Source organism: Hyperolius riggenbachi, chromosome 5, assembly GCF_040937935.1.
Source record: "Hyperolius riggenbachi isolate aHypRig1 chromosome 5, aHypRig1.pri, whole genome shotgun sequence".
Taxonomy (NCBI): domain Eukaryota; kingdom Metazoa; phylum Chordata; class Amphibia; order Anura; family Hyperoliidae; genus Hyperolius; species Hyperolius riggenbachi.
In genome coordinates, this window is record NC_090650.1 from 83,982,672 (window position 1) to 84,008,363 (window position 25,692).

At 42.8% G+C, this 25,692-nt stretch overlaps 2 protein-coding genes across 4 annotated transcripts in view; both read left to right on the forward strand.

Moving 5' to 3' along the window:
• WDR48 (WD repeat domain 48) overlaps positions 1-25,692 on the forward strand; it is an 80,632-nt gene that overhangs the window by 22,764 nt on the left and 32,176 nt on the right. For all 3 annotated transcript variants that reach the window (XR_011020776.1, XM_068235928.1, XM_068235929.1), the window contains exons 6-11: positions 8,029-8,117; positions 10,583-10,684; positions 10,866-11,090; positions 12,978-13,052; positions 13,412-13,514; positions 16,107-16,204. Coding sequence is in view for 2 of the 3 variants with exons in the window: in XM_068235928.1 (XP_068092029.1) it covers positions 8,029-8,117; positions 10,583-10,684; positions 10,866-11,090; positions 12,978-13,052; positions 13,412-13,514; positions 16,107-16,204 (692 nt within the window). In the remaining variant the exon portion in view is untranslated. The remainder of the gene's footprint in view (positions 1-8,028; positions 8,118-10,582; positions 10,685-10,865; positions 11,091-12,977; positions 13,053-13,411; positions 13,515-16,106; positions 16,205-25,692) is intronic.
• On the forward strand, positions 20,593-24,423 carry LOC137519654 (uncharacterized). Its single transcript, XM_068238626.1, has 2 exons — positions 20,593-21,946; positions 22,301-24,423. Exons 1-2 carry the CDS (start codon positions 21,682-21,684, stop codon positions 24,352-24,354), a joined length of 2,319 nt encoding a protein of 772 aa, XP_068094727.1. The 5' UTR covers positions 20,593-21,681; the 3' UTR covers positions 24,355-24,423.

Here is a 25,692-nt window from a genome sequence, read left to right on the forward strand (position 1 = left end):
GTTTAAACTTCCTGCCGGGACAGGAAGAAGTGGAGCCTGCCGGATCAGGTAATGTATTGCCGCTAGCGTCGGTCGTCGGGCATTCGACCGCTGCTATCGACGCACTCCCGATCCGCTGGCGATCGAGCGATATCTTCCGTACGGACAGATCAACGGGAACGATCGATTTCGGACGGTAATCAATCGTTCGGTCGGTTTGCGCAACAATTTCACAGTCGATTCGATCAGAGGTGGCCTTAGAGTACGCGGGGCCTGGGGCGACTGTCATATGCGGGGCCTAGAGACATATACTGTGGATACACCCGTTGTGGAAGCACACACTCTGTATAGGTTAAATAGGTAGGTGCCTCCAGTATAGGTTAGATAGGTAGGTGCCCCGCAGTATAGATTAGACAGGTAGGTGCCCCGCAGTACAGATTAGATAGGTAGGTAGGTACCCTGCAGTATAGATTAGATAGGTGCCTGCAGTATAGATTAGTTAGGTAGGTACCCCGCAGTATATATTAGATAGGTGCCAGCCTGCAGTATAGATTAAATAGGTGCCAGCCTGCAGTACAGATTAGATAGGTGCCAGCCTGAAGTATAGGTTAGATAGGTGGCTGCAGTATAGATTAGATAGGTGCCAGCCTGCAGTATAGGTTAGATAGGTGCCAGCCTGCAGTATAGGTTAGATAGGTGCCAGCCTGCAGTATAGGTTAGATAGGTGCCAGCCTGCAGTATAGATTAAATAGGTGCCAGCCTGCAGTATAGATTAGATAGGTAGGTGCCTGCAGTATAGATTAGATAGGTGCCAGCCTGCAGTATAGGTTAGATAGGTGCCTGCAGTATAGATTAGATAGGTAGGTGCCCGCAGTATAGATTAGATGGGTGCCAGCCTGCAGTATAGGTTAGATAGGTGCCTGCAGTATAGGTTAGATAGGTGCCTGCAGTATAGGTTAGATAGGTGCCTGCAGTATAGGTTAGATAGGTGCCAGCCTGCAGTATAGATTAGATAGGTGCCAGCCTGCAGTATAGGTTAGATAGGTGCCTGCAGTATAGGTTAGATAGGTAGGTGCCCGCAGTATAGATTAGATAGGTGCCAGCCTGCAGTATAGGTTAGATAGGTGCCTGCAGTATAGGTTAGATAGGTGCCAGCCTGCAGTATAGGTTAGATAGGTGGCTGCAGTATAGGTTAGATAGGTGCCTGCAGTATAGATTAGATAGGTAGGTGCCCGCAGTATAGATTAGATAGGTGCCAGCCTGCAGTATAGGTTAGACAGGTGCCTGCAGTATAGGTTAGATAGGTGCCAGCCTGCAGTATAGATTAGATAGGTGCCAGCCTGCAGTATAGGCTAGATAGGTGGCTGCAGTATAGGTTAGATAGGTGGCTGCAGTATAGATTAGATAGGTAGGTGCCCGCAGTATAGATTAGATAGGTGCCAGCCTGCAGTATAGGTTAGATAGGTGCCTGCAGTATAGGTTAGATAGGTGCCAGCCTGCAGTATAGGTTAGATAGGTGCCTGCAGTATAGGTTAGATAGGTGCCAGCCTGCAGTATAGGTTAGATAGGTGCCTGCAGTATAGGTTAGATAGGTGCCAGCCTGCAGTATAGGTTAGATAGGTGGCTGCAGTATAGGTTAGATAGGTGCCTGCAGTATAGATTAGATAGGTAGGTGCCCGCAGTATAGATTAGATAGGTGCCAGCCTGCAGTATAGGTTAGATAGGTGCCTGCAGTATAGGTTAGATAGGTGCCAGCCTGCAGTATAGGTTAGATAGGTGCCTGCAGTATAGGTTAGATAGGTGCCAGCCTGCAGTATAGGTTAGATAGGTGCCTGCAGTATAGGTTAGATAGGTGCCAGCCTGCAGTATAGGTTAGATAGGTGGCTGCAGTATAGGTTAGATAGGTGCCTGCAGTATAGATTAGATAGGTAGGTGCCCGCAGTATAGATTAGATAGGTGCCAGCCTGCAGTATAGGTTAGACAGGTGCCTGCAGTATAGGTTAAATAGGTGCCAGCCTGCAGTATAGGTTAGATAGGTGCCTGCAGTATAGATTAGATAGATGCCTGCAGTATAGGTTAGATAGGTGCCAGCCTGCAGTATAGGTTAAATAGGTGCCAGCCTGCAGTATAGATTAGATAGGTGCCAGTATGCAGTATAGATTAGATAGGTGCCAGCCTGCAGTATAGGTTAGATAGGTGCCAGCCTGCAGTATAGATTAGATAGGTGCCAGTATGCAGTATAGATTAGATAGGTGCCAGCCTGCAGTATAGATTAGATAGGTAGGTGCCCGCAGTATAGATTAGATAGGTGCCAGCCTGCAGTATAGGTTAGACAGGTGCCTGCAGTATAGGTTAAATAGGTGGCTGCAGTATAGATTAGATAGATGCCTGCAGTATAGGTTAGATAGGTGCCAGCAGTATAGGTTAGATAGGTGCCAGCCTGCAGTATAGGTTAAATAGGTGCCAGCCTGCAGTATAGATTAGATAGGTGCCAGTATGCAGTATAGATTAGATAGGTGCCAGCCTGCAGTATAGGTTAGATAGGTGCCAGCCTGCAGTATAGATTAGATAGGTGCCAGTATGCAGTATAGATTAGATAGGTGCCAGCCTGCAGTATAGATTAGATAGGTAGGTGCCCGCAGTATAGATTAGATAGGTGCCAGCCTGCAGTATAGGTTAAATAGGTGCCTGCAGTATAGGTTAGATAGGTGCCAGCCTGCAGTATAGATTAGATAGGTGCCAGCCTGCAGTATAGGTTAGATAGGTGCCAGCCTGCAGTATAGGTTAGATAGGTGCCAGCCTGCAGTATAGATTAGATAGGTGCCAGTATGCAGTATAGATTAGATAGGTGCCAGCCTGCAGTATAGGTTAGATAGGTGCCCCGCAATACAGGTTAGATAGCAAGAAGGCTGCAGCGGTGGGGAGCGGGCATAGTTGTTAAAACTCACGTGTCTTTACCGATGCTCACACTGTGAGTCACAGCTACCATCTATTTCCTCTCCCAGCCATCTGTGTATTGGTAACAGTGCCCCCTTGTGGTGACATGCGTTCACGTCATCATAGGGGGCGCTGTTACCAATATACAGATGCCGGGAGAGGAAATAGATGGTAGCTGTGACTCACAGTGTGAACATCGGTGAAGACACGTGAGTTTTAACAACTATGCCCGCTCTCCCCAGCACTGCAGAGGGTGCGGGGCCTCCTCAGGCGCGGGGCCTGGGGCGATTGCCCCACTTGCCACCCTCAAAGGCCGGCTCTGGATTCGATCAGTGATCGAATCGGCTGTATATCGGCGGGAAAATCGGTAAGTGTATGGGCCCCTTAAATTTTAAACGACCATAAAGCCTAAAATTAACCCAGCATGAATCGTGTGCTCTTAAAAAGTTATGACTTCACAGGGCTTTTTTGTTTCTCGCCCCTTGAGACCCCATGTGCTCCAACTTCTAGCGCTAAGCCCCACCCCCATACAAACTAGTGCCATGGCGGTCTCTGTATCGGAGATAGAGTGCCATAGCACTAACCTGTAAGGGGGCAGGGCTAAGCAGCAGAAGTCGTCACACTGGGTCTCTGAGGGGACGATGAACAAAAAACCCCATGAAGTCATTACAACTTTTTAAGAAAACCTGGTACATGCCATTTTTGTTTTGGGCTTTATAATCGCTAACTACTGTGCAGATATGTTCCATTTAATGTTTTGGGGGGGTTTTTTTACATTTAAGGTGCCCATTTATGATGCAGTGTTTATTAACGATTTAAAATCCAAACATCTGGTTTGTAAATCGGCGCGGTGGATTTTTAAAATGCATATAATGTATTTTCAGATATGACCAATCGCCTCATGAGGTATGATCCTTTCTTTTGTATGTGCCAGACACAATCATTTCTTTGTTGCAATTGAAGAAATTCCCATTGACTGTCAAACAACCATTTCCAATCAATTATTTTCACATTAACAAATTGATCCTATTTTAGAGTCATTCATAAAATTTGTACCATTAATGGGCACCTTTTAGAGGTTAGATCTGCATTAATAGATGACGAGAGAGCCACCATAATGGACACAATAAGTGGGTGGAGCTGGCATCTTCAGTTTACGCTATCTCACCCCACCAGGGTGATAGAACACCAGCTTAAACAAAGCTCAAATAGCAGTATACAGTTTTAAAAAAAATCTTTCAGTGACCGAAATAAACAGTGACTCCTTTCACCATGAAGTCAAACAAGCTGGATGTAGTTTAGTTAATAATAAACCATTTTGGTAAATGTTTAACTGCACCTTAAGGGTATTCAAAGAACTGCTTCACTTATTGCAATAAGTGATTTTCCACTGCTTCAGCCAGCTGTTTTTTGTAGTGAACATTATGGGATTTTTGATTTCATCTTTCAAAATAGCATCATATCCACTGACATAATTACTTGGACTGTAAGGCTGCGCAGAGGCCTCCTGTGTCTACCACATCACCAGACTAATGACTGTTATCAGGGTCCTGCTTTGACACACACACACACACACACACACACACACACACACACACACACACACACACACACACACACACACACACACACACACACACACACACACACACACACACACACACACACACACACACACACACACACACACACACTGTCCCAACACGTCCCCTGCGTATGTGCACAATGACATTACGTGCAGCATGCTTGAAGATGGCCTGAGGCATCTAGGTTATCAGTTACATTTCACCTGCCCTCTGACGCTTGGCTGGGAGCACGTCATGGGAGTAGATAGTGTGTAGATAGTAGTGGCAGAGGAATAGCATGCACTTGTAAGAGCCAAGAAGAAAAGTTTCATAGCAGTTACTTTGTATTGCTTGTAGAGCAGTAGTGGAGGAGCAAAGGCCTGTCTATAGTCTAGTCAACTGTTACCTGTTTTTTGTTTTTCAGGTTTATTTTAATACTCCCCTCCATAAATAAAACACATATTCTAAGGATGTTACCCATAAACATGTTTAGTCTCCTTTGGTTTCCATGGTCCCAAAATATGGTTATACTTATTTGGGGTTTTTTTGCATTGCTATCCAGCGGATATTTGCATTGCTATCCAGCGGATATTTGCATTGCTATCCAGCGGATATTTGCATTGCTATCCAGCGGATTTTTGCATTGCTATCCAGCGGATTTGATCAAATCTGCTAGAAATCAGTGCTGCAAGTGATTCCATGCCGATTGCGGGGACTGGGAGAAGCTGGGGACCCGGCATGCAGTGCGCACAGATTTGCAGTACATTTCATGCTGAAATCTATTAAAGATCAGCATACATGTGGACGAGGCAGGGTTTCTTGGCATGAGCTGCTTAGCTCCTGAATTATGCCATAGTGTGCGGCCCGCATAGCCGCAATTTGGGTTTCTGTCCATTTTCGGACCCCGATTAACTTCTCCCTCCGAGTTGCTACGACTGGGAGGGGGAATAATTAACGCCACCAGGAATTATGACTTTTGGCTCGCCCTGCTCCAAAGTGACCCAGTGGCAAACTGACATGTATGCACGTGTGGAGGTATTCGATCAGACGGATGCCTCTCTGTTCAGACAATGGCCTGAATGGATTGATCTGATGGCCACATCGATCAGTGTATGGGAAGTGTTACTCCTATACCTCAGCAATATTCTCTTGTCTTCAAACACACAAGCTGTATATATATTCCCAGAATACATGCAGTGTACTATGGACCGAGTGAGGAGAGCCAGAGGTCAGATCTGCTTTATAGGTATGCATGTACTGTATCATTATTACAGGTATGGCTGCAAAGGACAAATGGATAAATGTGCACATAACTTAGTACGGAATCGAGGGATTTTGCGTATGCGCTTTGCCATTTACAGTGGGAGAAATCCATAACGGAGAAATCTGTAATCTTCTCTGAAAATTTAATTACCCCCCCCCCCCCCCATTGGGGGATCGTGTTTCCCAATATTTTAATTGTCCATTGACTTCCATTCACAAATCCTTTTGAGGGTAGGAACACGCTAGGCAGAATCGCATATGTGGTTTCCATAGCACATAGTGGAAAACGCATCTGCGATTCTGCCTGGTGTTCCTAACCTGAAGGACAACTGAAGTGAGAGGGATGTGGACGCTGCCATATTCATTTCCTTTTAAACAATTCCAGTTTGATGGCTGTCCTGCTGATCCTTTGCCTGTAATACTTTTAGCCTTAGACCATGAAAGAGCATATGCAGACATTATTGTCAGATCTGCATGCTTCGTTCTGATGTTATTTAGACACTACTGCAGCCAAATAGATCAGCAGGGTTGCCAGGCAACTGGAATCGTTTAACCACTTAAGTACCAGCGGTCTCTGCCCCCTTAAAGGAGTCATCTGGCAAGTTAATAGAAAATAAGTGGTACTTACCGGGGGCTTCCTACTGCACAGTCCGCTCCGGCCCACGTGGCGTGATTGACGTCATCGCCGGGGACCGGGACGGACCTGCGGCGAACGGCTGCGGGCAGAGCTGCGGCGAGGGACGTCCTGGGAGCTTGGGGCTGGAGGAAGCCCCCGGTAAGTACCACTTATTTTATAATAACTTGCCTGATGACTCCTTTGAAGACCATAGACCGCTGGTAAAGAAAATGCTGAATTCCGATGAATCGCAGTCACCGCCGCACGTCAGGGAACCTGGGCCACCCACTCTGCCGTCTCTATGATGGCAGAGTTCCTGTGAGCCGGTCAAGAGCCGCTTTCATTGGCTCCTGACCCTGTCTTTCAATGTAAGCCAATGGGAGTTGCTTACATTGATAGACACGGCCAGGAGCCAATGAAATCGACTCCTGACCAGCTCACATGGCTCTGCAGTCATAGAAACTAGCAGGACAAGTGAGCTGAGACGAAAACGGCGGATGCGCGCAGCGGCGGTGAGTTGAAATCTACGCCCTGGCAGCAACAGCAGCATCAAAACAGGGTGTAGATTTTAATTAGCATCGTCCGAAAGTAGTTAAATCGGTTTAAAACCCTGACATAATATTAAATAAAAACCTGTTTTCCTACTTTTTTTTTTTTTTTATATGCCATCATATTTGCATTTGTGCAAAAGCATTATTATTCATTTAGAAATTATAGATTCCCAAAAGTACAGTTTTTTACTTTGTGAGCTGACTGCATTTTATTAACTGGTTTTATTCATTATGTATTGAAGGCAGACGTGCTTTGACTCTGTCTGTGTCCAGCTGCTTCTCCACAGTCAGAGAATGTGTCACATTCCTCACTTGATACATTTAAGTATACACAAGATAACATAATTTACAACTTCAGATGCGTCCACATTTCACTGCACTGAACTTTCAAGCTCTGTGTGTAACCCTTCGAAATGCTGGTCTAATTTAAAAAAAATATGCTGGTTGCATATAATATGCTGTAAATGTTTTAGAGCAAAGATGAAATGCTGGGTTATATTCTGCTTTAAAAGGAAATAAAATATGGCAGCCTCCATATACCTTTCACTTCAGTTGTCCGTTCCTTATTTCTATTGATAACAAAACTTTTCAGAAGCCTCACGCATGCCTTCAGATTTAGGACAATCTATCATGTCACTTCTTGCTCTTTTATAAACAATGTTTAGTGCCTGTGAGTGTTACAGCTCAAAACCGTGCTGAAAATTTGGGCACACCATGCACCAACATAGGCTGTAATGTGAATTATTATGTGGATTTAATTCTGGCTATAGCAGCACATTGTAATTTTTTTTGCACAACTTTATGCCAGTGTTTTGTTTGGTTTGTTTTTTTTAGTTTTTTTCTGTACCAACACCAAGCAGTTTTTCTATGAGTATTTAATCAATACAAGTACTTTATGCAAACTAATTTATGCTGGTGTGCGTGTCATTTCTTATTGATTGAATAGTCGTTAATGCCACTAAGACTTTTGCAGGAGCAGGGTGAGACGTTTTTCAGCTTCGCCTTGACCCCAAATTTCCCATCCCCGTTTTTGCATGTAGGCCCTGTGAGTGGTATTTTGTATGTCTTTCCACAACTAATTTTTGTTTGGTTCTCAGTGATGATTTATATTTTATAGCTTCCTCCCTGAGTGGAAACAAAGACTCCATATACAGCCTGGCCATGAACCAGATGGGAACTGTCATTGTATCTGGCTCTACGGAAAAAGTAAGCCTGTGTCCTTCAACCTTTCCATCTTGTGTGTTTGCCTGGGAATAATGCGTCTGATTAATTGAGCGTCTTCAGGTTTAGAGAACATGAAAAACTTGGCCTTGATTTAGTTAAAGAGACACTGAAGCGGGAAAAAAAATTATGATGATTTGTATATGTAGTACAGCTCAGAAATAAAGCATTAGGAGCCGAGACATAAGTCTAATGTTTCCAGTACAGGAAGAGTTAAGAGATTTAAGTTATCTATGGAAAAAAAGCCATTGAGCTCTACCACTTTCAAAGTCGCAGAGAGCTCTGAGTTCTGAAGGTTGTTATCTGAGCTTTCAGTCAAGGATTTTCTTTTTCTCTGCCAGAGGACAGGTCAACAGTTTACAGCCTGCTCTGTAGAAACATTTAGAATGCAGAGTGTTGTGTAAAATGCACATATTAGAGAATGATGCAATATTAGAAAAATCACTATATAACGGAAAATAATGTGAATATTTTTTTATTTTTTTTTTTATTTTATTTTTTTGCTACTAATCTTCTAGTAATTATCCGTACTACACAACCAATTCATTATATCATAATTTTTGTTTCGCTTCAGTGTCTCTTTAACCACTTTGTCCTCCTTGACGTATAAAAACGTCAAGGAGGACAGGCGCGCTCCCGCGGCCGATCGCGCGCGTGCACGCGCACTCCCGGCCGCGGAGTCGGTAGCCACGGAATCAATGTATCGGGCTGGGGAGCCCGATGATTGATTCCTCTCCTCCGCTGAAAGAGCGACAGCTTCTCTCGGAAGCTTCGCTCTTTCTGAAGCTGTGTCCCTCTAAGCGTACATTGTACGCTTAGAGTGACGTCATGTAAAAAAAATCGAGATTGCCATCTTGTGGCCAAAAAGTAAAACTACAAGCAAATACCCAAAAACATTACACAACACCAATATTTCCCCAAATAAAACACTTTTATATCCCACCCTCCCAAAAATGCCCACATAAAATGTTTAATAAAAAACAAAAAAAAACATTACTATAAAAAAAAAAACATAAATATTTACCTAAGGGTCTAAACTTTTTAAATATCTATGTAAAGATGAAATATTTCTCTCTATTTTTTTTTTATAAGCTTGTAAATAGTGATGTATGCAAAACGGAAAAAATGCTCTTTTATTTCCAAATAAAATATTGTCGCGATACATTGTGATAGGGACATAATTTAAATGGTGAAATAACCGTGACAAATGGGCAATAACAATACGTGGGTTTTAATTATGGAGGCATGTATTATTTTAAAACTATAATGGCCGAAAACTGACAAATAATGAATTTTTTCATTTTTTTTTCTTATTCTTCCTGTTAAAATGCATTTACAGTAAAGTGGCTCTTAGCAAAATGTACCCCCCAAAGAAAGCCTAATTGGTGGCGGAAAAAACAAGATATAGATCAGTTCATTGTGATTAGTAGTGATAAAGTTATAGGCTAATGAATGGGAGGTGAACATTGCTCGGATGCATAAGCTGAAAACGACTGAGATGTTAAGTGGTTAAAGGATACCCGAGGTGAGAGCGATATGAAGGCTGCCATATTTATTTCCTTGTAAACCATACCAATTGCCTGACAGCCCTGCTGATCTTCTAGTATAAGTAGAGTAAGAGTCAAAACCCTGGAACAAGCATATGTCTAATCCAGTAAAACCTGAGTCAGCCAATTCAGAATACTTGATCTGCTGCATGCTTGTACAGGGTCTATGGCTTAAAGTATTAGAGACACAGGATCAGCAGGGCTGCCAGGCAACAGGTATTGCTTAAAAGGACATAAATATGGCAGCCTCCATATCCCTTTCACATTGGGTTCCCTTTAAACGTGTGTGCTATCAGGTGGCAAGGACAGGTGCTCTTGCATTATAACAATATTACAACTTGGGAGGAGAAAAGACTTATGGGTAGTTTTATATGCAGTGAATATGGGCATGCCTGGCAAATATCAAGCTTAAAATACAGTATACCCTCTAAATGTTGGAATCTAGCCCATTTAGCTGATCTTCCATAAATAGAATACAGATGTTGAAAAATACTATTAGACTAATACATGTGCAAAAACAAAAGATGTGCCCAGGGGAGAAATGGCAGTTGCTGAGATTGCCAGCAGGAAGTTGTAGTGTGAGGAGGTAGTCCCTCCTTTTTGACCTTCCAAGCATCTTTGATAGTCCTTCATTGTGTTGATTTCACTGGCCAGTAGAAAGGCTTAGGAGCTCAGTTCACTGTAGTTCCAGTTCCTATTTGATTATTATATATTGTTCAGTCTCAAGAACTACTACAAATGCCAGATTCCTTTGCATGTATCCTTTGATTATGCTGTTTTTTTGTTTGTTTGTTTGTTGTTGTTTTTTTATCTCATGTTGAACAGAATACTAAAATTTCCTACATTTACTCTGGTTTATTTTTCACTGTTAAATTTAGTTAAAACCTAATTTCATTTTTCCAGGTTTTGAGAGTTTGGGACCCCAGGACTTGTGCAAAGCTTATGAAGCTGAAAGGACACACAGACAACGTCAAGGCATTGCTGTTAAACAGAGATGGCACACAGGTAGCAGTCCTATATGCCTTTTTCTTGCATGAGTCAACTAGTCTATCTGTACTGAAATATTGGGTTTTTATAGTTTTTGTTTTATTTGTACTCACAAATTATTTACAAAAATATAAAATGTTCTATGATTCTTGTATATAATGCATCGAATACCCACATCTATCTTGCATTATGATTTTAGTGCCTCTCGGGCAGCTCAGATGGAACAATCCGCCTGTGGTCTCTGGGGCAGCAGAGGTGCATAGCAACGTACAGGGTCCATGATGAGGGTGTCTGGGCTCTCCAGGTCAATGAGGGCTTCACTCACGTGTATTCTGGAGGAAGAGATCGCAAGATCTACTGCACAGATCTGAGGAATCCCGACCTCAGGCTGCTCATCTGTGAGGAAAAGGCTCCGGTTCTCAAAGTTAGCACCATTTCCTTTTTTTATTATTTGTTAAAGGTATCTAGAGTGACTCTTGAGTCCAGTTTGTACATCTCTTCAGGAATGCATGAGATGAACTTTGTACTCTTTTGGGATTGGGTCCATTAGGTCCACCCCTTTTATCTTCTCGTCAGTTGTCAGAAAAGAGTTCTTGAATTGTTTAGTAGGTAGAAGCCCTGCCTCACGGTACGACTTGGGCCTCTTTTTCCACAGTCAGCTGAAGGAGGTGAATTTACTGGCTGTCAGCTGCTCCCATTCCCCCCCTCCCCCCCCCCCCCCCCCCCCTCCGCCCGCCAGGCGCTTGCTAGTGCCATGGAACAGAGGGCTTAGCGGAAAGCAAAACAAGCCTGTCCCTAGATAGAGCTAGGCTTCAATTCACTAAGCATTAGCACATTCATTAATGCAGAAAAGAGCTGATTTTTCTGAACATCCTGCTAAACACCAATTCACTAAAGCAGTTACCGCACTGAAATATACAATTACAGACTAGTGAGGTAAGTTACTGACTTGCAGAAAATACCTCAACCAATGTTAATTCACAAAGATTACAGTATTGTGTAAATCAAGTTAAAATGTTTGGTATTCAAAACCAGCTCTGACCTGCCGGAAACTAGCAATAAGCATGTGGTAAAATTGACTAAAGCAGAACGCCAATAGGAAGAGCCTCCTGATACTCACCCTGTTTAATCTGATGCACTGACAGGTGCGACATGAAAGATGAAAAAAAACCAGGAGAAATAGACATTCAAAGAGGCTTTTTAGATGTGCAGATTTATATACTGATGCACAGAAGAGCTCCCTCTAATCCAGTGATCTGCAAACTTGGCTCTCCAGCTCTCAAGGGACTACAAGCTCCACAATGCATTTTGCCTCTATGAATCATGACTGTGGCTGTCAGACTCCTGCAATGCTTTCTGGGGCTTGTAGTTCCTTAACAGCTGGAGAGCCAGGTTTGCAGATCACTGCTCTAGTGGCATGCAGGAAGCCTTTTACACTCTAGTAAGCTGATACCGGAATGACTCATGCAGACCAGTTGTAGGAGACAAATCGCAGCTTTCTGCAGAGACTTACTACACTGGTGCATTACCAAGCAGGGCTTAATGAATTGAGGCAATAGTCAGTAAGTTGCTAATCTTGCGTGCAGATTTAAAGCATATTCTATCTGGCTTGTAACTAGCCCAATTTGAAAAATTCAGGAAATGCATTTTAATTGTGTAATTTAACAGCTGCATTAAGTTTGCATTAAATTTGCATGCCTACTAAAATTATTAGCATCTTTATGACCATCTATAGTCCCTATTAACAGTAAAGTTAGTATGTTAGACTCACTTGAGCATCATAAGGCATTATAAGCTTTGTTAAAGTGCACCCCAGATGACCTGTGACATGAGATGTGTATGCACAGTGCAACGCATATTGATAACCAGACTGTTTTACTTGTTTTGCTTGCTGGAAGAGTTAAATTCTAGGCATGGAAGTGACAGCTTCTGTCTTGTAGGTACCTTGTTGGGAATATAGTGAACATCACTGATAAGCAAATTACAGCCATAAAAGTTTTCTTGGCAGAATACAACTTCTGAGGGCAGGGGAAAGATAGAAAAAGGTCAATAGTTCATATATTTTTACTCTTGGACACTTAATAGGCTGCCATTGAACAGCGGCAACAAAACATTCATTCTACTTTGTAAATGTTTAGGAAATAAAACCATGGGATATCAAAAAGTCATTTTTAGGAGTAGGTGAATAAATACAATTGTTTTATCTCATCAGTTTTTTACCTCACATTCACTTTAAAGATTGTAGTGATGCAGTGGTTGTTTATGCAAGGTGTACTTTCTAACTGCTGTAATTCCCTGCCTATCTCTGCAGATGGAACTCGACAGATCTGTTGATCCTCCAGTTGCGCTGTGGGTTTCAACCACAAAGTCGTCTGTTAATAAATGGGTAAAGCTTGATCATTTGCATTTTAATATTCTTTTATAGAGCTGTTTTGCTAGCAGCTGTGGAACGTCAGCATGTTTGGAAGGCATTGTTGAATTTCTAGTTGTATTATAGCTGTTTCATTTACTACACCTGCTTTCGGCCTCTTGCACACTGCAAGCAATTCAGATTCAGATTCCGCTTTTTAATCAGTTTTTACCTCCGATTCAGATTCAGATTTGCAGTGTGCAAGGAGCAAAATGCAAATCTGAATCTGAATCGGAAGTAAAAAACAGATTAAAAAGCGGAATCTGAATCTGAATTGCTTGCAGTGTGCAAGAGGCCTACAAACGCTCAATGAACCAAACTGTTTTTTCTTTTAGCCCATAAAGGGTATTATGAACTTCAGAGCCTCTGGGGATTATGAGAATGATTGTAGTACGCCGATGAGTCCAATCTGCTCTCAGCCTGACCAAGTCATTAAAGGTAGCTGAATATTCAATGTGGTGGTGTGGTGTTTTTTTTTTTTTTTTTTTTCCTGCATTGTACTAAAGATAAAGTATATGTATCTAGAAAGTGTACCTGAGACGGGCTATATGCCAGTATTTATACTTATTTGCTCATCTCTGCATCATCTCTGGTGACTCTGTTCAGTAGCAATCCCCCTTCAGTATTCTGGCCGGCCATGCTCTCCTGCGCATGCATGACTTGGGCGCCCATGCACCCCTGCCGTGCTCCCGCAGCCAGGAGCAATCTGCACATGTGCAGTAGTACTGTGCAGGTGCAGAACCCTTCCGGGGACGGCAGTGCGGCAGAGCTGCACATCCTCTGAAGGGGCGTGACTGGCCAGAATACCGGAGGGTATTGCTACTGAACAGAGAGGTCGCTGAGAGAGAGTCCATGGACCTCATGAGGCTGGAGGAAACCCCAGGTTAGTATAAGTATTGGCATATAGCCTGTCTCAGGTACACTTTAACTACTTGGCCACTGAGGGTTTTTACCCCTTTAGGACCAGAGCAATTTTCACCAGTCAGCGCTCCTCCCATTCTTTTGCCAATAACTTAATCACAACGACTTTATCTATATCTTGTTTTTTTCCGCCACCAATTAGGCTTTCTTTGGGAGGTACATTATGCTAAGAATTATTTTACTCTAAACACATTTTAATTGGAATAATAAGAAAAAAAATTGAAGAAAAAAACTATTTTTTCTCATATTTCGGCCATTATAGTGTTAAAATAAAATTGTTCTACTGTGGATAAAAACCCACACATTTTATTTGGCCACTTATCCCGGTTATTGCAACGTTTAAAATATTTCCCTAGCACAATGTATGGGAACTGCTTTCTCATTCATTCATGTCCCCGCTAACCGGCGGTAACGGTACCGCGCGCGGCCGCCCGCTCCCATTGACTAACTTTAGCGGCCCTGGGACTTCAAAGGAAGTTTCCCAGGGCATGATTATACTGCACCTGCTGCGGTAAGTAAAAGGAGAACTCTACGACTTGTCATTGGAATTGGGGACTGAGATAGGAACAGAAAGAGATGGTGCCTAGGTTCTGTCCCATCTATAACATTTTCACCACCATGTTTTGCTCGGTTTTCTTGTGACCAAATAACTGTTTGTTTCATGTGTTCATAGCATATTATTCCTGGAAGGACCTGATCTTTGCCTAGATGTTCATGAGCATTTGTCACCCTTTTTTCACTAGTGTATGTTTAGGATCTCCAGATTTCTGACAGTAGTAATCACTGACTGCTGAAGTTACTAAGTAGTGTCAGGTTTGCTGCTGTTATGTTATGAAGCATGGGAGGAGCTGACTATCTAGATAACAGTAGGTGGTACCATTGGAGTCAGAGCTCAGCCACTGCACTTCAAAACCAGTGTTGTGACTGCCCATATTCAGGAGCTGGAAAGCTGTGCACCATTTGCACGCTCCTGTAACTGGGAAGCTGTGCCCTATTAGCACACTGAAGGAGGGCACAAAAGTTGCCTGTTGGCAGTGTGTACACTCCCTCCTTCTAGATGGCATTGCTTGATTTTGTAACTGAATACTGAGTGTAAACTGAAACTGTGATAATGTAAAACTGATTAATAAGCAGTCATTGGCTGCTTTATTATAGCTAAAATAGAGTAAGAACTGTATAATGAGTGGCTTCGTTATAGGGGGTGCAGAAGTAGTGGCCGCACCGGGACTCTTGGGCCAGAGGGGCCCGCCCTGAATCACAGTATTAGCTCTTTATTGATCCTGTGCTAGTAATGATTGCTTCTATAGATGCTTTGAATAGTAGTAATCATTAACAAACTGTTCCCCATCCCCTTCTTGCGCCTCTGACACTACGGATAGAGTGCATGGGGGCCCAGTGGGAAACTTGCACAGGGGCCTATAGCTCCTTAGCTATGCCACTGTTTATAATGTACTAATGTTTTACTTCCTTGCCTGGACACATGATTTAAAGAGTACTGGCACTTTGGAACTCTTGCTTTATGTTCGGTAGCAATCATTGCTACTGTTTGGCTGGTGCACACTACATCTCCAGAGGGCAGACTGCTGTAGGCTTGCCGGCATAGAGTGCCAGCTGATGTCTTCTCTACAGTAATACGTGTGTGTGTGTGTGTGTGTGTGTGTGTGTGTGTGTGTGTGTGTGTGTGTGTGTGTGTGTGTGTGTGTGTGTGTTTTTCAGTATAGGGTATGTGTATGTTCTCCACCAAAGCATGATTAGCTACGTACCCTTACTTTTGTCTTTGTGAAGTGCCATTCCACAAATATTCCCACAGTCAACCCATAGACTGACAACCATTCCACAGGCAGGAAGTGGGAATGTCTGAGGAATGGGACTTTATAAAGTCAGTTGTAGAACTAATCATGCTTCAGACTAAAATCTGCATTTTTATATTTTTTTTTTATTTTACTTAAAAAATAAAAATAAAATGCAATAGAGAGCACACTTCAGGTAACTGTCTAAATAAAATATTTTTTCAAAATTGTTAATTGCTCAATATGATTAAAAAAAAATAAAATCAGATTTTAAACTATTTGTTTTATTTTTGATAGCCCTTTCTTATTTTCTTTGTAGGGGGAGCTAGCATAATTCAGTGCAACATACTCAATGACAAAAGGCACATACTAACCAAAGATACAAATAACAATGTGGCCTATTGGGATGTTTTAAAGGTAAGTAGTTTGCTGTTAGACATTTTCTTATTTTAGCAATACATCATTTTGTCTTGACAGGTGAATCGGCCAATGTTTCTTTTCTGTCAGAATTGGCAGAACCTACAAATGAGTATGTGCTACAGTGACTGTGTGTGGCCATTTGCACTAGGTGGAGTATGCAATGAATGAGATGCTGGTGTATAAAGAATACAGATGGAAGATTTAGAGAGAGTGATAAAGATAGGAAAGAGATGGAGGGTGTGAGAGAGATTCAGGTGAGGTGAAGGTCTATAAAAGGTGGAGGAAAGTGGTACTTAATAGAGACCTTGGGGTTGATTCATCAAAAGTAACAGGCTGCAGCAGCGTGAGTTAAATGGACTTATGCACGCTTATTGTACTATCGGGACTTAAAGAGGAACTGTTGCAAAAATCTTAAAATTTAAAACTCCTACAAATAAGTACATTTTTTTCCAGAGTAAAATGAGCTATAAATTACATTTTTCCTATGTTGCTGTCAGTTACAGTATGTAGTAGAAATCTGACATTACCGACAGATTTTGGACTAGCCCATCTTTTCATAGGGGGGCTCTCTGGGTTTTCTTTATTTTTAAAAGCACTTAGTGAATTAGCAGTTGCTCTGTCCAACTGCCAAAATAGTGTGCAGCGAGGAGGGAGGCTGGCCAGCATCTTTGTATTAATCCTTTTCAGGGAATGTCTTTATAAAACAATAGTCCATGCTGAGAATCCCCCATGAAGAGATGGACTAGCCCAAAACCTGTCGGTAATGTCAGATTTCTACTACTTACTGTAAGTGACAGCAACATAGGAGAAAAGTCCTTTATGGCTCATTTTACTCTGGGAGAAATGTACTTTTTATTTGTATGTGTTTTAAATGTTAAGATTTTCGCGATAGTTCCTCTTTCATGCTCCCGTGGGCACCCAAGGCGCACTACTGGCAGCGTAGCCTGCGCTCCTTAGCAACGCCTAATACTTTAAAATGCAGCGTGATAGTGACTTCACTAGTGCCGTCAATTCCTGTTTGAAAGATACTCCGAAGACATAACAGCAAAAGTTGTTTAGGTGATACCTTTAACCCTTTTGGGACGGGCCCCCTAACCCCCCTTCAGGACCACGCATTTTTGCAGAGGGGGGGGGGGCGTTTGGGGGGTCAGGCAGCCGGATCCCTGCAGGGTCTGGCTGGGCTGTCTCCCCCCCCCCCCCCCCCCCTGTGTGGCCAGGTGTCCCCCCTTTAGTCAGCAGCAATCACTCACTCTCACCTTCCAGGCTCCAGCGTCGAGACGCAGCAGATCCCTCCGCTCCGGCCGGCATCTCAGCTCCTACTGCCACTCAGTTCCAGGTCGCGGCTTGATGGCGTCATCAAGCCGGGACCCGGCGCTGACGTCAGAAGGAGCAGAGATGCCGGCAAGAGCGGTGGGGGGCGCCGATCGTCGCGAGAACGGCAGGAAGGTGAGTGGATCCTCTTCTTTCCTCCTTACCCGCCGCAGCTGTCAAATTGATCACTACGATCCGGCGATCGTAATGATCACGTGATAAGCAGCCATATGCAATGGCTGCTGATCACTGAGGGGAGATGCCAGCTGTCATATGACAGCTTAATCTCCCCTCTCCGGTGCGCACGATCGCGTCGGGACGGTTCGTTAGCGCGAACAATGATTCTTGATTCAACGTCCAGTCAGAACGGTAGCACCACCTGCTGGATGTTGATTCAACGTACTTGGTCCCCAAAAGGTTAATGACTAACACTACAAGATTCCTTTGCAAGCTTTCGAAACTGTTTCTTCTTCAGGCATGTTTCAGAGCTGGGCTCAGGGGTTCTGATCCAGCTCTTTAACATGCCTGGTGAAGAAACTTAAAGTTTCGAAAGATACTGCGTCTGTGTTTATAGTACGCTGTTGCTAACCAATGGTATTATAGTAATGCCAATACTTTTCACCCTCTTATCTGTCACTGGTATCATTGTTGATGAGATCTCGTCTCTAGTACAGTGCGTATTTGGTGCTCTAGATAGAAAATAAAGTAGCACTGTGCAGCCCAGTAGAAGTAACACACCATCACTTGAAAAGGATCTTTGGATAGATCTTTCTATGGATTGCATGTTCCAATAAAAGTGGTTAAACATTTCTTCTTTCTTTGACTAGATTTTCTGTCCCTTCTGTTTGTGTTTCTGGAACATAAAGTGATGGTAATCACCCCAGTGTAGGCCGAGGCAGTATAGAAACTTGACAGATTGTAACACTTTCCCATTCTATACTAAACAGTGTTACAGTGGCCTACCTGTGGGATGACACTGAGCACTTTGGGTGACAAAAGGCGAGGGGTCAGAAGTTTTGTGTAAGCAGCCATGGCTGCTAATAGCTGCACCCGCCCTTTGTTCTTAATTGCAATATTTCCAGTAAAGTTTATACCCATTAACATTTTACCAAGTGTGGTTGTGTCTGCATTACTATGCACAGAACTACAGTCTTCATGCTCATATGGGGAATTATGTTTTTGGCATAAATGGAGGTAATGTTTGCTGCGTTGCATGTGTGGCAGGTAACGTTTGCTGCATTTCATGTGTCTGAGGTATCTGTTGATGCATTTCAAGTGTCGAATGTAGCGGTTGCTGTATTGCATGTGTCAGAGGTAATGTTTTCTGTATTGCATGTTTTGGATGTAACGTTTTGCTGCATTTCATGTGTCAGAGGTAATGTTTGCTGCATTTATTATTTGATGGTTATAGTGGCTACATTTGCTACTTTATGGTTATAGTTGCAGCATTTGGCATTTTGGGGGCTCATGATTACTAAATGGTATGCTATAACACGAACCAAAAAACACTACAGGAAAATTGATATTTCGCTGGGCACTTTTTTAGGTATGTTTGAGTTTGACTACTTTTTTCCTTCAGAACTGCCTTAATTCTTCATGACATTCCGCTGAGATTTTGGTCCGTATTGGTACGATAGCATCAAGCAGTTTCTGCATATTTTGTCTGCACATCTATTATGCATAACTCCCATTCCACCACATCATGGGGGAAGCGCTGGTTTCCCAGGGTCGTCTCCAGGACAGCACCCATATGAGATAAATTCCCTCCAGATACTATTGGACAGGAGAAGGTTAAAAATTAGCATACCCTGCAGCCGTATACATATATATATCCCTCACTTGCACTCACATTCAGTTTAATTCCTGTCCACGGAAGGAGGAGGATCGTTGTGGAGACAAGGAGAGTCCATGTCAGATGGCAGGCTCTGAGCGGCTGTTCCCCTCGTGTGTACACCAGCCAGACGGGACTGATGTGGGGAGAGGACGCCGGCTTCATGTTACAGACCTCAGGGAGACGCTAGGGCTTATGGCGAGAATCTGTGCGTGCAGTGCGCGCGCATTGGTCGGCGTCTTCCGGAGGTCGGATTGGCTCATCCGGGTCAGGTGACCGGGGAGGAAGCCTAGGCACGCCCCTCTAGGAAGCAGAGCGGAAGCTGGACAAGCGTGGGGGCGGCAGGCTGCAGAAGCGCCAGGATGCTGCAAGCTGTCCAGGTTTAACCCTTTCACTGCTGGTGGCAAAGTAAGTCCAAGCTGAGGGTTAGGAGGGAACTTATGTGCAGGGTTGTGGCTGCAGGGGGGGAAGCCTTTTGAGGTGGAACCAGGCAGTCTTTTAAAAGCAACTCAGTCTGTTTTTCATTGTACTCAATTGCTATGGAAGGATCAGACCTATCTCCGCAGGGATCTGCTGAACAGAGCTCCAGTGCTGGTTTGGTATGTAAACCCACAGTGTGGGCTTTATTGCTTCTGGTCTCTGATGTTATAGTTAGTAATTAGTCCTTTCTTTGTCTTGCTTGTAGCCCAGACTGGATAAAGCTGACAAGCCGGTTAAAGTAAAGGAAACAAGAGCTGAATCAGGCCATGCTTCAGCACAATTGCCCAAAGCAGAGCAAAAGCGTAAAGAAAAGAAATGTGCTTTATGTGCAGCAAAAATTTCATCTGCATCAGGGAAAAGTTTATGCAGTTCCTGTACTCAGAAAGTGGTTAAAGAGGAAACCCCGAATATGTTTAAGGACCTTATGGGATGGATGAAGTCAGAAATAAAAGCTACTTTCCAATCCTATAAAGAGTCTGCCCCATCTACCTCTTCAGCAGTACCTGAATCATTACCACCTAGTGGGATTCCCTCCTCTCCCAAAACACTAACGCCTGTGGGCGAATCACAGCAGGGGCATAAAAGGAAATGGAATTCAGACTCAGAGCATTCAGAGGGTGAAATTTCATCACTGGAGGAAATGAGTGCTGAAGAGGAGACTGTTGAGCCACAGGAGTCAAGAAAGGGACAGAGATTTGTTTTCTCTATGGATAATATGGATCAATTGTTAAGTGCTATGTTTGCTACTATGGATATTAAGGAAGAAGAAAAGGATCTTTCCACTTTAGACAAGATGTATAAGAGTCTGACAGATAATCAAAAAAGTTTTATCCCAGTTCACTCTACATTAAAGGAATTAATTGATAAGGAATGGCAGAACCCAGAAAGGAGAGCCTTTTGGCCTAAGTCTATGAATAGGAAATACCCCTTTAAACCCGAGGACCAGAAAAATTGGGGACCAGTTCCCAGATTGGATCCTGCTTTATCCAAGGTATCTCGTAAATCAGATTTACAATTTGAGGACTTTGGGGTTCTGAAGGATCCCCTTGATAAGAAGGTGGATAATCTATTAAGGAGAAATTGGGAAACAACTACTTTAATTTTCAAACCTGCAGTAGCTAGTACGGCCTTCTCAAGATCATTAAAAATATGGTTACAACAGTTAGAGATGCATATTGCAGAGGGTTCACCTAGAGATGTTATACTCAAATCCTTTCCTAATCTATTTCATGTAGTAGATTATCTTACAGATGCGGCAGATGAGACAGTGAGACTAACTGCAAGAGCTTCTGCTTTATCCAACTCAGCAAGAAGGGGTATATGGGTGAGACCCTGGGAAGGTGATGTTTCTTCCAAGATAAAACTATGTGGTTTTCCATGTGAAGGTAATTTGTTATTTGGCAAAAAATTAGATGAAACATTAGAGAGATCAGCAGACTTTAAGAAAAACTTTCCAAATAAGAAAAAGACTTTCAGGTTCAGACATTCCTTTCGGGGTACGAGAAAGCAGGAGTCAGACACTAAGCCAGGGTTTAGAAGAAACTGGAGAGCGCAAAAGGATCAGAAGGGAAAATCCTCCTTTACCTTCTCCCCAGCTAATGTGCCTAAAAAACAATGACGCCAGGATTCCAGTAGGAGGCAGACTAGCTCACTTCATAGAGAATTGGTATACACTGACCAACAATTTGTGGATAAGAACGATTATACTAGAGGGTTACAGACTGGAGTTTGTAGAGACACCAAACAACAGATTCCTGATAACCCCTCCCCCCATTATGGCAGAACAGACTTTAGCCTTACAAAATGCAGTGTCAGACCTTTGGAAAAAGCAGGTGATAAGAGAAGTTCCAGAATGTCAAAGAGGACAAGGGTTTTATTCTCCAGTATTCCTGGTCAAAAAACCTCAGGGCAACTTCAGACTTATTCTCAATCTAAAGACTTTGAACAAATTCATTCGTTACAGGAAATTCAAAATGGACAACATTCGGTCTGTTCTAGGATTACTTCAAGGCGGAGCTTACATGGCGTCTCTGGATCTACAGGACGCATATCTTCATATTCCAATACATCTGGAGTCTCAAGCATTCATGAGGTTTGCAATACATCAAACAGGCGAGGTAAGACACTATCAATTTACAGCTCTCCCTTTTGGCCTCTCTTCAGCACCTTGGTTGTTTACAAAAGTGATGACTGAAATCCTTGCTTTCTTGAGACTTAAGGAGATTCAAATCATAGCGTATCTAGATGATTTGTTTTTATGGGGAGACTCAGCTATGTCAGTATCCACCCAGATTCAGACCTCAGTGTTGGTGCTTGAATCAGTGGGGTGGTTAATCAATTGGAAAAAATCATCCCTTACTCCAGCTCAGATTATGATTTTCCTGGGGTTTCAGATAAATACTGTTAATCAAAGAGTTTATCTCCCTGCTCAAAAAAGAGAACTTTTATTAATGAATGTTGTTTCTTTTCAGGATTCAACTACCATCACTCTAAGAAAAGCCATGTCTCTGCTCGGTCTTATGACATCCTCATTCCCGGCGGTCCTATGGGGCCAAATGCATTCAAGACAGCTTCAACTATGGATTTTACAATCTTGGAACAGGAAGCAGAATGCTTTGGACAAGAGGGTGCTAATACCACACTATGTCAAGATGTCACTGCATTGGTGGTTGGAGCCATCTCACCTAGGGGAGGGCCGACTATGGGACTTGCCATATCAAAAGATAATAACCACAGATGCCAGCTCTTGGGGCTGGGGAGCACATATGGACAATATTCCAATTCAGGGAGCTTGGGAGAAGGATCTTGCCCGGGCTCATTCCAACATCAGAGAGATGGAAGCAGTGAGGATGGCACTGTTACAATTCCAAGTATACATCCAGGGACTGCATATAGTAATCAGGTCAGACAACAGTACAGTGGTAGCCCACATAAATCATCAGGGAGGAACCAGGAGCAGAACATTATGCAACAGGGTGAGCAGGGTCCTTCAGTGGGCAGAGATGAATCTGGCATCTCTGACGGCTGTACACCTAAAGGGAACCTTAAATGTTGTTGCAGATTACCTCAGCCGTTCACAACTGAGCCAAGACGAATGGATACTAAACGAAGAGGTCTTTCAGAGTCTAACACGCAAATGGGGGACTCCGACAATAGACTTATTTGCGACCAGGAAAAATACAAAATGTCGCAGATTTTGTTCCCTCTGTCCCACCGACAATCCGGTCACAGTGGATGCATTTGCACTGAGTTGGAGGGATCATCTAATTTATGCTTTTCCACCGTTCAGGTTAATTCCAAAGACCCTCAACAAGATTTACAGGGAGAAAGCGTCAGGCATACTAATAATACCTTTCTGGCCAAAAAGAGCTTGGTTTTCTCTGTTAAGGAAGTTATCAGTACAGGAACCAGTAATGTTGCCCCTACGTCCGGATTTATTACATCAGGGTCCAATAATGCATCCGCAACTGGAGATGCTGCATCTGTCGGCCTGGAGGATGAATTAAAACTATTAAAGAAACAGGGATTTTCCGGCAATTTATCCAATACTCTACTACAAAGTAGGAAGATGGTCACTAGAAAAATCTACCTGAAAGCATGGAGAACCTATCTTCATTGGTGCGATGAAAACAAACTGGATTCAAGACAGGAATATACCCCGTTAGAGTTTCTACAAGCAGGACTGGAAAAAGGACTTAGTATCAGTACTTTAAAAGTACAGACCGCGGCCTTGAGTGTCTTTCTACAAAAGAGACTGGCAGAAAATGAATTCTTTATTAGATTTTTTCGAGCTATGTCTAGAATTAAACCAGTATTTAAATCTCACGTGCCTCCTTGGGACCTGAACTTGGTACTTCAGGTTCTTATGAGTCCACCTTTTGAGCCAATACAGGAGATTACTGAAAAGTTGTTAACCCTAAAAACTGCTTTTTTGCTTGCAATTGCAACAGCTAGGAGAGTGGGGGAGATCCAAGCTTTCTCCATAGCAGAACCATACTGTATTATATCAGAGGATAAGATCACACTTAAATTAGATTCTACTTTCTTACCAAAGGTTTGTACTAGTTTTCATAGGTCGCAGGAAATTTTCCTCCCTTCTTTCTGTCAGGACCCCTCTAATGAAAAGGAGGAACACTTTCATTGTCTTGATGTCAGGAGATGTGTAATTCAGTATCTGGAAGCAACGAGATCATGGAGAAAAACACAGGCAATGCTAGTGTTATTTTCTGGTGTCAATAGGGGAAAACAGGCATCCAGGGCATCTATCGCCAGATGGATAAAGCAAACAATTACTATGGCCTATCAGCTTCAGGGAAAGGAAGTGCCTCAATTGATCAAAGCACATTCAACACGTGCTGTGTCTACCTCCTGGGCAGAGAGAGCAGGAGTTTCCGTAGAGCAGATCTGTAGGGCCGCAACATGGTCAAATAAAAATACATTCGTAAAACATTATAGGCTGAACTTTGATTCCAGTAGAGATTTAATCTTCGGAAGAAGGGTACTTCAGGCAGCTGTCCCGCCCTAGGGTATATAGGTTACATATGTGTAATCTTGGTAGTCTCATATGGGTGCTGTCCTGGAGACGACCCTGGGAAAGACACATGTTACTTACCGGTAACGTCTTTTCCGGGAGTCGGAAGGACAGCACCCGGGCTACCCACCCTGATTTGTATAGATGTAAAGAAAAATAAAAATTGAGTTATTGAGCATTAATTTGAGTTCATCTTTATTGTTACTGAATGTGAGTGCAAGTGAGGGATATATATATGTATACGGCTGCAGGGTATGCTAATTTTTAACCTTCTCCTGTCCAATAGTATCTGGAGGGAATTTATCTCATATGGGTGCTGTCCTTCCGACTCCCGGAAAAGACGTTACCGGTAAGTAACATGTGTCTTTCTTATGCCTTAATGTCTTTGAATGGGGGAACGTTCACTAATTACCTATAGGGTCACTTTGCCTATCCGTGTTTTGGGAGAACACTGCCTTTGAGTTACACTGTTACATTACTGTTAGCTCTGGCCACATCCTGCTCACTAATTTTCCACAAAATGTTGACCCAACCAGGGCTGTGGAGTCTGTAACAAAATCTTGTGACTCCTCGGCTTATGAAACCTCCGACTCAATGTACCGAAAATTATTCCGACTCCTTAGTCTAAAGGTGGCCACACACGATACAATAGAATGATCCGATTTTACGGCAATTCGATAAAGATCAGATCTCCTGAAAAAAATTGAAAGCTTTTTTTTTTTTTTTTTTTCTATTCTCGACTGGAAAATTCGATCGGATTTCCCAATTTCTTCATTTTTTTTATTGATCCGGAATGCCAGATATTTTTCTTCAATCTTTCTAAAGATTGTATGGTGTGTGTGTGTGTTAGATTGTCAATTTATTAATATACACACCCTAGCAATTTTCTCAGTTTTCAATCATTTTTATCATAACTGGGGAAAAATGGAACATAGGTGTGTGGTACATTGGTCATATATTTGAAATGTTAGTCAGAAAAATTGATTGCAATTCTTAAATTGAACAGATATTTAAAAAATTGTATGGTGTGTGGCCACCTTAATACTTACCAAGGCTGTGAAGTTGGTACAAAAATCATCTGACTCCAAGTTAATGAAACCTCTGATTCAGACTTCAGGTATCCCAAACTACTCTTACTCCACAGCCCTGGACTGACCGCATTGATGGGGGGTCGTTGTTTCTGTCAGCATTGGATGTCAAATACCCTAGGTACGCCACTGATGCTAAGTAAAGTTTTGGCCTTTATACACCATAATTGATTTATTTTCTGGTGTATGCTCCCCTAATTGGGTTTTGCAAATTGTGAGATATGTGGCCGCCCACGTTAATACT